This window comes from Ischnura elegans, chromosome 5 (genome assembly GCF_921293095.1).
Source record: "Ischnura elegans chromosome 5, ioIscEleg1.1, whole genome shotgun sequence".
Classification (NCBI taxonomy): Eukaryota; Metazoa; Arthropoda; class Insecta; order Odonata; family Coenagrionidae; genus Ischnura; species Ischnura elegans.
The window spans coordinates 107,575,777-107,593,496 of record NC_060250.1 but is presented as its reverse complement, the minus strand read 5'-3'; the positions used below and the strand labels follow the sequence as shown (position 1 = coordinate 107,593,496).

The window sequence follows — 17,720 nt, the reverse complement described above, 5'->3', positions numbered from 1 at the left end:
CTTCTACCCAATGAAAATTGAAAATTTAGTTCTTATGAGAAATTTATCTCTTTCATTTTAAAAACTTATCAGAAAATAATGCTTACCTTTATAAAGCTGACCTTTTGGTATTGCTTTTATGATATGATGATATTTTTATGTTATTGAAAACAATAATATGGCCATTGAGTAGTAAACTTTTATTAAGGTTCAATGGTAATATGCTACTGTTTTTTATGTATTTCAAGAAAAAATCTTCTTTGCATAGACAACAAGGATTGTAGCTATGAATGATTGAACATGATTGTTCATACCTAAAATATTAGATTTATCACAACTAGGGATGGGTTGGTTCTGCTTTTTGGTTCTCATATCAACTGGTTCTTGAGTTTAGAACTGAAACTGAAACCAGAGCCAAAAATAATCAAATCTGAAGTACATAATATGCATGTCAGCCAATTTTCAACATTTCTCAAGAATAATTGACGTCACATATTTATTATAATAGCTTAATATTTCCACAGTTATTTATTCCTTGGTATGTACTACTAGTTTTACTGAGCTCCAATATAATTGAATACTATTGTAATTGATAGTGGTTGTAAATACAATGTTTTAAATTTTGTTGATTATTGCTCTGGTCGCAGATTACAGTTTATAATGAAATCTTTTGAAGGGCCATATGCGGCTAAGTTTTATGCTGTTTTTTTGTTTTGCTGTAATTCAGTGATGGAATAAATGATAAAAGTTGGAGATTTTAAAATGATATAAATTATAATGGCTGAATTAAAAATTATAGTAATAAATAAATAGCAGATAGGTTCATGCCTCTAGGAGAAGCTAGGTAGGAATTTGTTTTCTTTAAAAGAAACTTCCTAGAGAGAGTTGAAGGAACAATTGCGTATTATATTAGTATTCTGTTGAAGTCAAGCCTGATATAATCCAGTATATTAGAGTGCATACTTTGTGTAGAGTGATGTTACGGATCTAATCACTTGTGAGTTAACTTTGTATATTATTTCAGGTGGTTTTCATAAATTTTGGGAAAACTCATCGATAGATTTTTTTAAATTAAGCATAAATTAAAATTTAGCACTTGATTGATATTATTCATTTTTTTACTTTTACATTACACTTCATTAATCCTCACTTTTGCATGATATTTACAACCACTATCAATTACAATAGTATTCAATGACAATGGAGATCAGTGAAACTAGTAGTACATACTAAGGAATAAATAACTGATATGAACTGATACCAAGAATCGAACCGGAATGGGAATACAAAAAAGTGGAATTAAACCATCCTTAGTTACAATATGATGTACGGGAGATGTTTACATGAGTTCACTGACACTTTAATCTTTCTTTTCAACGTGTCATGCAGGTGGAGAGGAAAAAGCAGATGCACATGCTTCACACCCTGGAGCAGGAGCATAGGAGCAGTATCCCCACCCAAGACAAAACTAAAGCGTATGGAATGCAAAATGTAGGTGTGTGAAAGCATGATCGCAGCGTGCAAACTTTTTCACGAGCTTGAATGTTTAATTCAGCATACGCTATCGAGGCTTAGGAGTGGGGTATAAAGCAGGGTGAATGTGCCACCTTGTGGCAGATTTTCAAATTCGAGTCCCTCCCCCGATCAGAGCTGCCGCGTGTGCTCAGTGGAATAAAGAGATTCCCGTGGATGGCACCTCAACCCACTCCACCATCGTCCTTGCGGAGATACTCATGCTCTCTTTCTCTCTCTCCTCTTACACTTTGAAGACTGCTTCAATGAAGACTTCATTTGTATATAGTGGATATTTTTTCTCACACCCACCCCCTGGTGCTGCGTGTCTGTGCGATTGATTGTGTTTTGCGCAAATGAGTGATTTGTCTTGTGGTGTTTCCAGAGAAATAGGAGAGTTATGCGTCTGAATATTTGCTCTCCGGTCATCTAAGTTTTGGAGCGTTGCTCACTCCCAAAATGGTGTGCAGGACGAGGAACTGCAGGAGGCTGGGAGGGCTTGGCGGTTGCCCCCCCCTCCCCCCCTCCCAGAACTTACTGATCGTGAATCGTGCCCCGCTGGTCTCATCCCTGTGTGTTCATTACAGTTTTGCCCCTAAGATGAATCCAACTTCCAGAGGGCCAGCAGATAATTGTATTACAGCAGCTGTTCAAAGAAGTGACAAGTAGTGAGCTGTACATTCTTGCCAGTGTGTGTGTGTGTTGGTGATCATGTATGCGGCTTGGTTTTATGCTGTTTTTTTGTTTTACTGTGATTCGGTGAGTGATTTATATCTCGGTTCATTGATTAAAGAGGATTTCTATGTATACTCGGAGATACAGTGTCAGTTGTTACAGTTTCTTTCTAAAATAGATTTTTTGGCTGTAAATTTCCCCCGTTCATTAATCCTCGCTTTTGCGTGAAATTTGCTTGCCAAAAAATGCCATAATTTACCAAATTGTGGCACATTTTTTTCTTTGGAAAATCATCTATCAGCCATATATGCTCCATGAAAAGATTTTCATCGTCTGTGGTGATATGACTGTGGCGTGGATTGTGGGGCATGTCAAACTGCCATTTAAATGTTGAGATACTGTCACAAGTGAGTATGCACTTGTTTGGCAGCATATTTAGTAGGAAGTTTTGGCTTTAATCTGGAATATTGGGTTTTAAGTTCTGATTTTAGGATAATTTTTGCAAATATAGTTTTGCATTTTGGATCCCTCATGAGGAAATAGTGTGAAATAGTTTAATGAGCCTGAATTTCTTACTGTATTCTATAAAAATTTAAAAATCTGAATGTTGTGGAAGAAAAAATTGAACATTAGCATCCATCATTGAAGTTTTTTGCATATCAAGAGGTAAGCCAGATATTTTTGGGAGTGTGCATCATACTTTGTGCTTGTCGTAACCAATCAATTTTGTATCCGATACATTTTCCAAATTCAAACCACATTCTTTTGTGCTTGTGGAATTAAGTGATGAAATAATGCTAATTATAAATAATTTACCTGAATATAAGAAAAGTCACAATGATGGCCTACATATTCATAAATAGAAGACCCCTCCTTCTTTGTATATGATTGTAATCATTCCACCAAGCTAATATTTTCTCATCAGTACTCATCAGATTGACACAGTAGCTTAATTAACTGTATTCAGTATTGTATTAACAATATTTGCGATTATACTAAGCAGTTACAATATTTTGAGCCTAATCATTTCAAATTTTTATGTCTTTGGTAACTTCAAAGTGACTTTTTTCATTGATGTGAATATAATACGGCTGAGTTGCTCTCCCTGAGATGGATGTGTGGGGTGCTACATTCATATGCACTGATTGAAGTTCATGTTTATGTGTTTTATGGTACCTGCCTATTGACACAATATGATTATTTATACTCATTTTTGTCACTTCAGCACATCCTGTGGCATGTGTTGTTTAGGAAGGATGGTAATGAATGTAAAGTTTATTATGGGAATTACAAGGGAAATTCATGGCAAAGTCTGTTTTCACTCAATTCTAGGCACTATTACATCTGAGGGAAAACTGCTGAATTGCTTACCTCACATCACTTTGCATGTGCTCAGCTGATAGTAGAGATGTTTTTGAACTCACTGCCGTAAACTTGAGTGCCATTGTCTGGGATTTATGTCGTATGTGACAATTGTTTGCGTATAGGATAAGAAGCAAGCACAACCACTAGCACTAAGGTTTTGCATGCAAACAGAGGTATTCGAAATGGGGATCCTTTTTGATCATGAGCTTTCTATTACATGACCCTATTCAAATTGTGGTGTATGTGCAAAATGGAGTATTTGATGCTAAATGTTTAACTTCAGCACACATTTTACCTATGGTTTTGGCATCAAGTTTTCTTAATGGCATATTTTGATGAGTTTTAGCCATTAAGCTACTAACCTAACTTCATATGGTCGGTATCACATTTTCATGAACTTGATTTTCTTCTTCATTCTAATTCAAAAACCTTCTAGCTCGAACACTACACAAAGAGAGGAATCCAAATCAAAATCCTTTGGTCATGTAGAGTTTTTTGCATCGTAGCGTGGAAATCAATTTTTAAAATATCAATTCCTGCTAAAGTTATCTCATAGCCCATTTTAAGAACTTTCTATTATTTTCCGAAAGAAGATTTTAATAAGGTTTTAAGGTATATTGAATTTTGGCCCTCACTGAGATGTATTAAATGCTTGAAGGAACAAATATGTTGCCTATTTTTTACATTCTCTCTCATACATGTAGCATGAACATCCTGCAGGTACTTCTTTCATGCAGAATGCTCTGTTGAGATCTTAAATGTCCCATCCATTGGTGCAATCTGTGCTGAAAGTGTTTTTCCCCTGTCAGCCCTGGCAATCTTCCCCTAGATCTCACCTCATCAGTGATGGGTACTGCCCCACAATTCCTTGTGAAAGTTATGAAATTGTCACTTTTTAAGTAGCTCAATAGAAACGCAAATCAAATGTCCTCTTGGTAAGTCCAGATTTTCCATTTGAAACCCTTATGGCTATCATATTTTTTTAGTCTTCAAGTCTCAAACCCATACTGATAATAAATAGATTCTATAAACTAGGTAGACTCATTGACTTTTATGATGAGCGAATATTTCTGCTGGGAGAAACATTTTAAGTACAATCACATAGTGGCATATTGTTTATAATGCAGTCAGTAGTAGCCGTTTCCATGCCACATGAAGTGGCAGAGGTTGGATCTGCACAATTCGTTATGGCTGGTAGTTGATATGGAAATTTTACGCAGGTGTTTGGATGCACATGTAAAGCATGAAAAACTTTTTAATTCAAGTTAACTCGATAATGTGTTGAGGATTTTTTGTTGCAGAAAATGGAAAGTTACTATTTATAGATTTCTGCTGTTTTTCAATTAATGCTCACTGAAATTCTAACAAAGAGGGAAAATGAACAATTGCAAATCATTGAAAGACTTCACATCCAAATATGTATTTGGTATTTGGACATGAAATTGATATCACATCATTGGATGTTTTATCACTTTGTGAGTTATCTCATTATTGCTCAATAATGATGGCTCGGGTGGTTATAAGAAGTGGTTTTGCAGGCCTACTTGTTTGGTATTGCAATTATGTATCCTTTGTTACAGTCCCTTATTGTTTTAACTTGCCCCAGAAATGATTAAATTGACATGGCACTAGGATGACCATATTTTCTTTGAAATGCAATGCTTGATGAATGTATCAGATGCCTATAGGGTTGTTTTCACCTTGTGAGGTAAGCTGGTGCTAGGAAAGGAACCTCAGAGGTCACTAACAACACATCCCAGGATATTTTGAAATACCTCTCTGATAAACATACGAGTGAATTTAAAAATTAATCCTCTTTGACCCTTTTCTTAGAACTTGCTCAGTTTTCGGTGATGTCAGGGTTCATTGGCTTCAATAGGTCATATTTTTGCATTCATTTGCAATAGGACATATTCTCTTCATAAATTAAAAACTGATATTTCCATTCATATTAGAATGTATGAAGTGATATCCTGTCAGCCAGGGAAATGTTTTGGCTCTACCAATGATATGTCTGCATGATTTATGTCCGGATGATATATAAACCATTTCTCCATTTGTGATTTAGTCAGAGGTAATTAATGCAGTTATCTGATACTTATTTACTATATATCCTCTCAACTTCAACTCATAAAAGCCTAAAGAATTTAAAGCCTAAACTTCTTAACCTTGAAAGATTCCTATGAAAATGATTGATGCCCCTTGTGTTGTTTTATTTAATTTTTTCTAGAAGATTCTCCAAAATTGTTTCGTGCCCTAATTAAATGGTGTAACTTTTATAATGATTCATAGCTATATCTTCCTTATATGCCGTTAAAGTTTACTCAATCAATACATCTATAGCATTTTTTGATCTACTGTTCTTCATTATGTTTTTAACGTGCTGCCCATTTTGTAGTTGCCATCTTGTAAAATAAGAATGATCTCTTTTTCTCATAAGAATCCTTCATTTCTTGACTGTTTTGTTATCCGTTCCCAGTTTCCCCATGTTCTTAAATTTTGGTCGTAAAAATTCTGTAGCAGTAATTGAAAGGACATCTTTGTTCCTTCTTTTATCTGTTTGAATTTGTAATCCTTTCCAAAAAATTAATATTTCAAAAATATTCCAATTCAGGAAATTCTAGTTATGGTCATCCTTGTGAATTCAATCACATTCTGTTTTCACAGCTATTGGCTTATTATTTTTAATATTATCAATAGAACTTTCATACAAGAATTGCTTAATTCAAACAGGCATATGTACATACTCTTTTGCTCAAGTGGTGAGTGTAATATGACTGATAAGAAAAGACTGATGGTTCATTTATAAAAAATGGGAGGCTATAAAGTATCATTTTAATTTTGCCATTCGTAACGTATCAAAGAAGTTACAAATCACATTGTTTATGGCAAAACATGCACTCTGGATTTAATTGATTTTAACTGTAGCTGAATTGCAGGATAAAGATTAGGGTACCACAATCTTTGTTGTCAACCCCTTGTGTAGTGATTCTTGTCCTTGAAAACTTTGAATGATTCACTGGCACTCGTCTCGTCCTTACGGCTATTCCCCTACCTTGGGAAATAATTGTAGTTAGGGATTTCCTGGTGAATATAATTTTCCTACTGTAGAGAAAGCATGCAGGATTATCTTTGAGCATGCTTCCCTTATCTCATAGTAAAAATAATTCCATTTGCAAACAGGTGATTCAGTCTTGTCAATTATGGGGTCGCTTTCCCAACTAGATTTTTTTGCTCATCAAAATACGAGTCGACTATTTGCCATGCACTGTAATTTGGATCTTAAAATGGGTTTCACTGATGTTATTTAGCCTCAAAAGTACTTCTAATGTCTGACTTTAAAATTTTGACACATTCAACCTTGATATATGAATTTATTAGAACTTAAATGCTTGTCAAAACTTCCATCTACTTTTGTTGTTTGAAGCTAAATTTCCATTGACAAACAAGTCATTTTCCCTGGCTTGTTATTTGAAATGTGGATTTTGGATATTACAACCTGGTATGAAATTGTATCCAGGAATTATTGTACAATTAAATTCCCTGGCACATGGGTCATGATGTCAGAAGTGTGGTACTTAATTCATTGTAAGTACTCCAGGCTTCTAAGATAATACTCAAACAGGGCTATTTATAAGACTGCTCCACCTTTTCGTAAATGTAAGTGACCAGTGTCTTTTTGTATTTGCCACATTTGTAATTCATCAATAGCTGTTTCAAAATATGTCTATTTCATAGGTTTGCTTGGCACTTACCAAGTATTTGTAGAAGTGGAACTTTGTTCTGAGGAACTAGTGGGTGCTAATGCTATTCGAGTTGTAAAATAACATATAAAAATATACAAAATATTGAAATTGATTGATCTGTTTAGAGGTGATTGTTTAAAAGTGGTAAGGTGGTCAGTTAAATTGAGCTTAAGGGAATGGCAAATTAATACTCTCTTAAAATACATGTTTTTCTTGTGCTCTATATGTATCTGAAGATAGCTGTGGTACAATTATCTAATGGTCACTTTCACAAGCAGCTACTGTCTATTTTCAACAATATATTCTTGTATCCCATAGTGAATTCTACAATTATTTTTAGATTACTTATGGTCTGTAACATGTTGAAATAATTTTAGGTGGTTCTTAAAAGGTTGGTGCTTTGCACTCACTTGGTTAACTTGTAAATTCCATTGCACTTATTTTAAAGTAGGTATCAATTTGTGTTTCATGTGACCTGTCAGAACTTTCCCTTGCCTTTCCTTTTAGAGTAATGCTTAAATGAAATTCTATGTAATGTGAGTGAATGGGTGTTGATAGTGAAATTTATTCACAGGATTGTTTTTCAGCTTGTAGTAAAGATATCTATAAATTAGTACAAATGAAGCCAGATGGTCTGGTTTTGGTGGTCCATGTAACGAGAAGTAATATTTGTGCTGCATCCATATGCGGCTATTATGGTTCACATATGTTTTTCAGGACAAATGTTTTGTAAATTTACCCTCCTTATTTCAAGTGTATAGACTGAATAAGTATTTGTGAAGGGAGCATTTCTTTCATTGCCTCACAAGCCCACACCTGTTTTCTCTGTGCTTTATTCAGCTAGGCATGCTTCTGTGTAGCATAATGAAATTTAAGATTTTTTTAAATAGAAGAATTTTCTGGTTACTGAGATCGGTTTTTGTGTATTAGTTGCATATGTATGTGTATATTACTTTTGCAAATAGGAAGTAGTATGTCAAAAGCAATTATTGCAGTGGTGGAAAGAACCATTTAGACCAACTAATTGTAAATTAATTATTGATTGTATTTTCATAAAACACATTTTCTTAAGGGTGCTGTTAAAATTGTTTTAAATATTGACTGTATACACTTACAGATAAGATTGTAATTATATAAATATATGATATATATTGTGTCTTTTGGTAAGACTGATTTTAGAATTGTGATGAATACTCATTGGGAACTATTTGTATTTCAAACCTGTGCACTTTTTGGGAGAGGAGTTGTACTGCTCCATTATGTTTTCATTTTGTACATAGTGTTTATCAACCAGCTTCCCTCTGTAAATAATTATAATACTGGTTTGAATCCCTGGGTGATAATTATTATCACCTCATCCTTCAAGACTGGAAAATGTCACTCATTTGAGTAGCTAGTTCCCTCTGTATAAGAAAATATTTCTATCCAAATAATATTTCCTTGAAGTGTTGGTGTTTATGGTTGCCATAGATGGATTAAAATTAAGTCTGATGTTGAATATTTACTATGGTGTACATAAAACATTACTTCAGTTGACTTCATTTTCCCTTTAGATGATTGCATTTGCAGTGGATGCACTTGTCTAGCAATCACATAGATTTTGTTTAATTTTAATTAAATAAGATTTGGACTCCTCATGTACAAAATTTGAATAGTCAATAACTTTCTATTGTTATATTTAATTTTTTTAATTGACACACATCGCGTAACACAAGTCAAATAGTAATACCAAATTTTTCTAGCAGCATTTCTGCAATTTTAATATTTTGGCCTCGGCAAATGAAAAACTTAAAGGGTAGATGAGGTTATTTATTTAGTTTTTTCAAAAAAATGACTTTCTGCAATTATGATTATATTTAACAATTGATAGGATTGAAATTGAAGTGCGTTGTAATCCCACAATATGGCAAAATAAGCAATTTTTCATGCTGCCAAGTGGCATTAGTCTTTGTTTTTATCTTATGAAATTACAATGTATGTTTTAAAATGTGAGGACAAATTGTGTCAAAAACCTTGTAAATATTCCTGTTTTTTATGTGTTCTAATGTACAGATGTTCCATGGGTATGTAAGAGACCCCTTGATGATGAAATATATTTGGTAATTCAACATAAATCGAGTTATTATTTCAATGAAAATGTCATAACTTATATTTGAAGCAAGTCACAATGCATTTGGTATCAGTGTATTGGGTCGTCAATACCCCAGTAAAATTATAGCATGAGTGTGTAATGTTAAAATGGTAAAGCTCTTCGTATAGGATCATCAAGAGTTAATATACTAATTCTTACATGGTGCAATGGTCAGGTAAAGACACCCAAAAATGTGGAAATGGTAGTGCTAAACACTGAAAAAAATGTTCCAGAGGAGCTGAAAATTGAGATTGTAAATGCGGGAAATGCTTGTACGTATTGAAATTTAATCACTTCGATTGGATGCACCTTTTAATGATCAGGAGAGTAAGAAAATTAATTGACGAAAAATATTTTGGTAGGAACACCCAAAAATGGATAGTCAGAAAAAACATTAGGAAAGAAATACATACCAAAAGTAAAAAAATGTTAGGGTTGCTTGTGGAAATGGCCAGTACGTGTAGAATATTGATCTGGATCAGTGGCGTTGCCAGAGAGGGGGTGCGGACCCCCCCTTTCCCTCTCTACCTCTTAAATCCCCCATCGAAATATAAAAACACGATTATTTTCCTTCATAAAAGAAAACAAAATATTGAAAACTCATGAAATTACAAAATATTTCTTTAACAAATGAAGTTTTTTTGACTATGAAAAGTGCTAAAATTAGTTAAAAACCCTCTACTTTACCGCAGAAAATGAAAAACTTAGAGGGTAGGTGAGGTTATTTATTTAGTTTGATTAGCATACAAGGGTACGTATTTATTTAAGAGTACTATGTTTTTCAAAAATTTTCCCCCCTGGTTTTGGGACCCCCCCCCCCCCCCCCCCGAACGAAATTCTTGGCTACATCGCTGATCTGGATGAAAAATATTCAGGGAGGTAAAGACACCCAGAAATGGAAAAATATTAAATTTATGTTAAAAGACACCCATGGAATTTAATCACTTGGAAAAATGACTAGGAGTGGTAGGAAATTTATTTGGTTAAAAAAAATTCAGAAGCAAAAACGCATGGAAGTTTTACATGGATTAATCTCATGGAAATATGGTTATTTGGATGAAAATATTCATATTGTAAACACAAACACTCAAAAATGGAGAAACGAAAAACACTTTTGTGAATGGACAGGAGAGGTTGGATATTGCATTGCATGAAAATCATTCAGGAATGTAAAGACACCTAAAAAAAAGGAAAATGTTAGGATTAAACAGTTTGAGATATGGGGTCATTCCACGTCAAATCACCCAGAAATTTTCAAAATGACACCCACCGACTCGGATTTTAATGAAATTTTTGTCACTAGCTACTATCACCTATCTAATGACCCATGTAAAATATTTCCTCTCTCACTCTCATAGTTTGCAAGATATGAGGAGTCGAAGTTTGAGATGTTTGCTCAGAAGTGGTGCTCGTGGGAGTCAAATTCCAGAGTGCAGGGCACAGGGTAAAAATTCATAACTCAGAAACCACATAATATATTTGAATGAAATTTTGACCCCTTGTCTATCCAAGTACATAGCTTCCATAGTATCATATGATCAGATTGGGTAAATAACTTAATTGGATGAAATACATATCTTCTTGGAGATAAAGACAGCCAATAAAAGAAAAATGGATAGTTGGCGAGTAGGGGTAGAAAATGATGAGGATGAAAAAATTCAGGGAAATAAAGATACCCAAAAATGGAAAAATAGTAAGGCTAATCTCATAGGGAATTGATCAGAAATGTTGGTAATAATAATAAGGCTTATTGGCCCCATATGTTTCTGCACCAACATAAGGCAAGTCAAATAAAAGTATCATTACAGAAGTTAACAGGTTAATTATGAAACATATTTTGTTATCAAATTACAATATTGCATAAAAACCACCATAACGTAAAGAAGAAAACATAGCACAGCAAATAAGCTCATAAATACACCAAATAAACATTTTTTATTTACAATAGCTGTAACAGTAATTAGTAGAATAAGTAGTTGAAGAAAATACACATTTCCCTTACAATAGGTACATATTCCTCTTTTGAGCAATAGGGGTGTTGTACAAGGTAATTTTTTATTATAACTTAAAATATATACAGATTATTAATATTATTTAAATCGGAAAGCAATTTATATTTGGAAAGTGATCTGTGAGACAAAGTTTCAATCAAAGTTTCAAGTGAGACAATCTTTTGTATCGTATATAATCATGTTGACTTAATATTAATATATAATGTGTTTTGGGCATTATGTTCTTTTTAGCATTTAATTTTTCCATGAAAAGGGGAGCATCAGCAGTGGACTGATGGTTTGCAATGACTAGAGTCCTGTCTTCCTGACAAATTGTAATGTCGTCCCAATCTCCACAATATCATAGCCGCTTGAACAACTCCATGTGCTGACCACAGCCAAAAGCCAATGAAAAAAATAGCCCTCAATTCGCCAGTATAAGTCAGTATAGTTTTTTTTATAGGAATTAACATCTTCATCCATATGACATAAGTCAGAATACAGTACTATACTATATTGTTTACAATTTCAAACAGTGCCCGTAAATAAGCACATCTACACATAAAAGCAACCAGAATGAATCCATCTTCAATACATGATATGCTTAACCAGGATTGAGTTTAAAGCACTGTTTGCTTAATTTGTTTCACTTTATATCCTCTTCTCTTCCATTTAATAAAAGAGGAATAGCAATCATGATGCATTGAATATTTTCATCATCAGAGGATCATTTATGACTCATGATAAACAGCAGGAATCTCAAATTCTATTTTGCATGCCTTCATTTAGTACTGCAAGGGAAAATACAAACAATTTTATGGATAATAATTCAGGGTTCCCACTCAACTGTGAAAACCTTAAAACCATGAATAAGCCGTGAATTTCGTCTACCGTGAAAAAACCTCGAAAGAGCCGTGAATTTCGCCATAAAACCTTAGAAATCTCTCAAACTCGATTGTAGAACTACGAAAGACAGAATTAAAGAAAAATCGATATTTCGATCATGTTTCAAGGCCGAGTCACGTGCAGACACTGTCCACGCATTTTTCTGCACACGTGTATTCGAAAGCTGAACTATTAATTTGTCCGTGTGCTATGGCAGCAAAATCAGGCACTTCTTCACTTCCGTGCCACCCTGCTCTCTCCATTTTCCCACTCACTCCCTTTTAGCCGGACATGAATTTTGCTAACGATAGGTGACGTCATAAGAGATAGCACTGCCATTGCTGCGTTTGCATTCAAGGCATCTTTTGCGTTTGTTACATTTTTAGTTAACGAGCGGGCGATGATTGTTACGTGATCAATATTTCTGCCTAAAATGCCTTATCTACAAACCGTGAATTTGATAACATTTAGACCATGAAAACCTGGAAAAAACTGTGAATTTTATAATGCAGTCAGAGTGGGAACCCTGTAATTCTTTTTTTATTAACAAAATCATTCTATAAGAAAGATATTCAGGAAATCAAAGACACCATAAAATGGAAAAATGACAGGTAGACATTAAAGATTTTGCTAACGATGAATTGGTCACACGCATAGGCTATCAAATTGATTCTTACGAAAAATATTCAAGAAAGTTAAAATACCAAAAATTTGAAAAAGGTAATGATTTGCTTTTGGATATAGGAGAATTGAGAGAAATATGTAGTTTGGAGTAGAAATTACAGTCAAGTGAAATGCTATCATGAATCAAAAACAGCCAAAGATATCAAAGATAACATATGTTAAGGTTAAATCACTAGGAGAAATAACCAGGGGGTTTGACCCCACCTGGGTATTATAATTTTATTTGGATGAAATATAAGCAGGAAGATAGAGACAATCGAAACTAGGTGTGAGATTAATAAATTGCTTCGGAATTTTAAGAGAAATGGTTGAAAATGTTGAGTTTTACAGCTTTCTTAGGGATATTTAATTAATCCTTACCCTATTCTATTAGTAATATCAATCCAATTAAGTAAAATGGATTTAACTTAAAATTTCTCTGAACTCTGGGGGGTGGGGGGGGTTTATCCTCCAAAACCCCCCCTTGCTGCACCACTGCCAAGACCCTTCAGTATTAGTTGTGCCTAAAACCCCGTAGACTTAATTCGTAGCTGTGACCATGCTGCTTGGTAATCATTAAGTATTAAGCTTAAAATATTAAGGCTTAAGAAATGACCAGGAGGAGTAGTAAACTCATTCAGATAAAAAATAATCAGAAATGTTACCAAGTAGCTTACCGACCCCGGGCTGGGTGTCCTACAAGTAGGTTGGAATATCTGATGTATTACAGTGTATTGAATTATTATCTGGTATATTGAGGTTGGTATATTCCAACCTTGGTGCACGACGCAATAGCGGATACAGAAAAAACTCAAGGGGGGGCGCAGAAGATACCTTGAGTTACTTTTAATTTTATTGTAATAAAAAATAATCAAGTCACTCGCAAAGTTTTAAGAAGGTTTTAATTAAAGTAATTATGTAAAAATACAAGACAATGCCATTTTATGACATAAAAAAGTTAAAATTTTGGTTCTGCAATATTTGGAAATACGGTCGGCCCCACAATGGGAGGGGGGGCGCGGCCCCTTGCGCCCTCATCTGTATCCGCCACTGGCACGGTAGGAAGCGAGCTGTCAACGTGCCTCTTGAGGCGCCCGGCTCTCCACGAGCACCACAGGGGGTCGGGGTCATGGACCCGGTCCGTTTCCATTCCCGCCATGGGACTGTTCTCGTTTTGGAAGTGTCCTCGGACGGCGCGCATAAGGGTGCATCCATCAATTACGTGAGGCGTTTAGGGGGGGTAGGGGTTCAAGCCAACTCTCACCTAATTTCACGTGGTGAAATAGAAAGAGTTTTTGCGAGTATCACGCAGTGGTGGATACAGATGGGGGGCGCAGGGGGCACGCGCCCTCCCCCTTGCGGGTCCGCTTGTATTGCAAAACCACAATTGCAACTTTTTTATATCATAAGATGGCATTGTCTTTTACATGTTTATAATCACTTTAAATAAAATTTTCATATACTTTGCCTGTGACTTGATCATCTTTTATTACGATGAAAGTAAAGACAATTCAAGATATGTTGCGCCCCCCCCCTTGAGTTTTTTCTGTATCCGCCGCTGGCTATCACGTAATTTTAAGAGTTCTTTTTTCGTAATTTTTTCCGCAAAAATACAGTGTAAAATTTCAAAAAAACTGGGCTGAATTGAGAACATAATTAGTCATCTTAAGTACTAGTCTTGACCAGTCTCGTATAAAAATAACTTTTAAAATTTAACAAAAAATAAATCCAACGCAATGAAGCATAGGTTTTTTAGCATAGGCATAGGAAGCATTTGCACTGAAAATAATTTTGAACAATCTCGCGTGAGATTAGACGGTCGAGCCAAATCTCACGATATTTCACTAAAGGGGGAGTGGAGGTCCAAAAATCGCCAAAATGACATCACCTAATTAATGGACGCCCCCTAATAAGTAGTTGAGTTCAATGCCCTTAGGATGTAGGGAAAATCCTGTTTCTCAAATGGACTGCTACGCATATCACGCTCCAGCATCACGCTACGCATATTACGCAAGTCCAGTGTGCCAACTCCGTGTATTGCAGATCACAATCGTGAGGCACGACATCATTTTACTTCACCACGAAAAAATCGGAGGGGAGCAGGTTGGAGCAAGATTTTTCTTTTCCGTATAATAATATAGACTTAATTATGACTCATGTAAATATCTCAGGAACCGCAAGCGGTTGTAACTTTATTCATCCTAGCATGAGGTAAAAAATTAGCGAAAAATGGTGATATTTAAAAAAGAAATTGTAAAGATAATTAAAAAAAGATTGACTACAACATAATTTCCCTCATATTTCGTTTTAATTAAATAAAATAACTGTACCATAAACAAATATCCTTATTTATTCCTATTGATTGACTGTACTTTATTACTTGGGGAACAAACACTGAAATATTTCGTAAAAAATCGCGCACTCAAGATTTCATAGATAGGCGAGCAATAAAAATTAAACAAATTATTTTGAAACACAATTATTTATTTTAGAACAAGATCTTATTTTATAACCGAATACAATAGCGCCTTTTATTCCCATTTATGTGAAATAGCACCCAAAAAAACAAGCACCATCAAGTATTTAATTTCATCCATTCCAGATGGTTTTATAAATTTCCTTTCGAGGGGTTATGGTGGCCGGCCAACAGATAGTGTCATTCTCACAACTCTGGATTTCTTGAGCGAATTTCATAAGGCTGTGGGATAATGGAAGACTGTGGGTTCAAACAAACTGCTTACTTATTTAGTGGTAAAATTTGAGAGTTAATTAAACCACCAAGTCTTTCCAAGAATGTTAAGAGTTTTAAAGATGAAGTTAAGCTAACTAAGCAAATAGCAAGCTTCAGGATCCATTTTGAAAGATTGATAAGAAGGGTCAGAGAATGTACCTAAGTTGCTTTTCCTCCATTCCTGCATTGATTTAGTGCAAAAAATAGGATTCGAGGATAGCCTCAAAAGACGAACACTTTTATCATATCGATATTCGAGCTCTGCCACAGCGATGGGGAAAATTTGCAGGTAGCGACGGAAAAGACTTTGAATGATTCATTTATAACAATTTTTTACAATAAAGTTGTACATTGTATAGATTTTGCCGAGTTACTGTCCTTTTAGGGCAAAAATTTCGTGCATTTTGACGTATCTGCCACCGTTTAGCCACAAAATGCCTAATTTGAGTCCGCGTCCGCGAAGAAAATATTCCAACGCCCACGCAGCGTCGCGGATACCAGAGCCGCAGGCCGATCCCTTCCCCTCCACGCTCGCTTCTCCCCCTCCCACGCCTCTAATGCAGCAAAATTCATCCCGCGCATGCTGCTAGGAGGTAGTTTATCTTTGATAATATAAATCAGAAGATGGTAGAAGGTAAAAAACGATGCGTAGTGAGACTACTTGTCCCTTATTTGGCGCCTCGTCGGCGTTAAACAAATCGATGTTACCAACTTTTAGAGAATTGATGAAATATTTTTAGATCTGCGCACGCAGGAAAGGAGACTACGGTCTATGAAGACGCCTCTCGAGTGGCTATGAAGGTTTGGGAACTTAGGTTATGCACTTATATTCCGGTATTGTCCGACAGCTGTGACTTAATGGATTAATAAGGGTTAAGGCCGCCGGCGTACCCTCCCCGCTACCCTCTCGAACGCACCGGATGCACCAAAATTCACACCAAGTGCGTCTTTCTTCGTTAGTCTTACTAATATTTGATGTATCAGCATCGTCCAGTGAGGAACAATCATGAAGGAATTACTCAATTACCTGCTTTCCAGTCTGTATTTCTTATGTTAGTGTAATTCCTCGTCTTTTGCTGCTGTCAACAAAGTTTTGGTAAATTCTTTCGCGAATCTCTCGTACGTATGTATAATTAAAGGAATATTGAAATTCAAATTTGAACTTTCATCAATAGATTTTTAAACACCACAGCGCTAAGCTCAGATATAGCCCAAGGAACCGGAGTCTCTCTCCTATACATCATCAGCGTGTAGTCCTTTACGTCGATATTAAAATCCAGCATTTAAAAAAATCTCGGATTGATCACCAAACGCATCCTTTCAGGAAACGCAAATTGGGTCCCTAGATTACCCTCCCAACGTTTATGTCGCAAATCCAACTCAACATAGTGCAATCAGCAAATAGACCACTGTAAGGGATGAAATACGATTTGATGCTTTCCCGGCGAATGATATGGGTAAACTCTTTTCGGGGTTCAACAAAATTTATCCCTCAGGATGATCCCCCAGTCGGAGCTTGAAATGTTGGCCATTATGGAAAAATTAACCCGGTGGGAATCCCGAGAAGAGTCTACCCACACTGGAAGGGATGTTGAAATTATGCTTTTAGCAAAGGGATGATGCCTCCTTTTTGGGCGGTATTCGCTTGGTACCATCACAATCAAATCCTTTTTAATTCTGTGTATCTAATTTTCACTCGGAAAGGAATCGATAACCGCAGATTTTATAACTTTTTCTAATCCTCAGATGGGGGAGGCAAACCTCCAAAAGTAGGACCCTGTTTCTTCAGCTAACACCACACATTCCCCTCTAAACTTGTATTGATAAGTCCTCTTCCATTTTTGCATCAGACAAGAGTATAGTCTTTCATTCCAATAAAATAAGGCCCTTTGATGACACCTCTCTTTTCTTATTCACTGTAATTAGCATCTTTTTCTGTCTACGTAAGTAATTCTGGTACACTAGCTTTGATGTATCTTACGAAGTTATGACTTTTGCGTCAGCTAAAGTTGCGGGAACGATCATTGCTGCTGTTTGGTTCT

The 17,720-nt window shown here is 35.4% G+C and overlaps 1 protein-coding gene across 7 annotated transcripts in view; it reads left to right on the top strand.

Moving 5' to 3' along the window:
- Nucleotides 1-9,391, top strand: part of LOC124159396 (aryl hydrocarbon receptor nuclear translocator-like protein 1) — a 415,122-nt gene extending 405,731 nt beyond the window's left edge. For 6 of the 7 annotated variants that reach the window (XM_046535177.1, XM_046535176.1, XM_046535175.1 and 3 more), the window contains one exon: nt 1,369-9,391. In XM_046535177.1, the coding sequence (XP_046391133.1) occupies nt 1,369-1,482 (114 nt within the window). In that variant the 3' untranslated portion in view covers nt 1,483-9,391. The remainder of the gene's footprint in view (nt 1-1,368) is intronic. The other variant, XR_006864960.1, reaches the window with a different exon arrangement.
- Nucleotides 9,392-17,720: the final 8,329 nt, after the last annotated feature.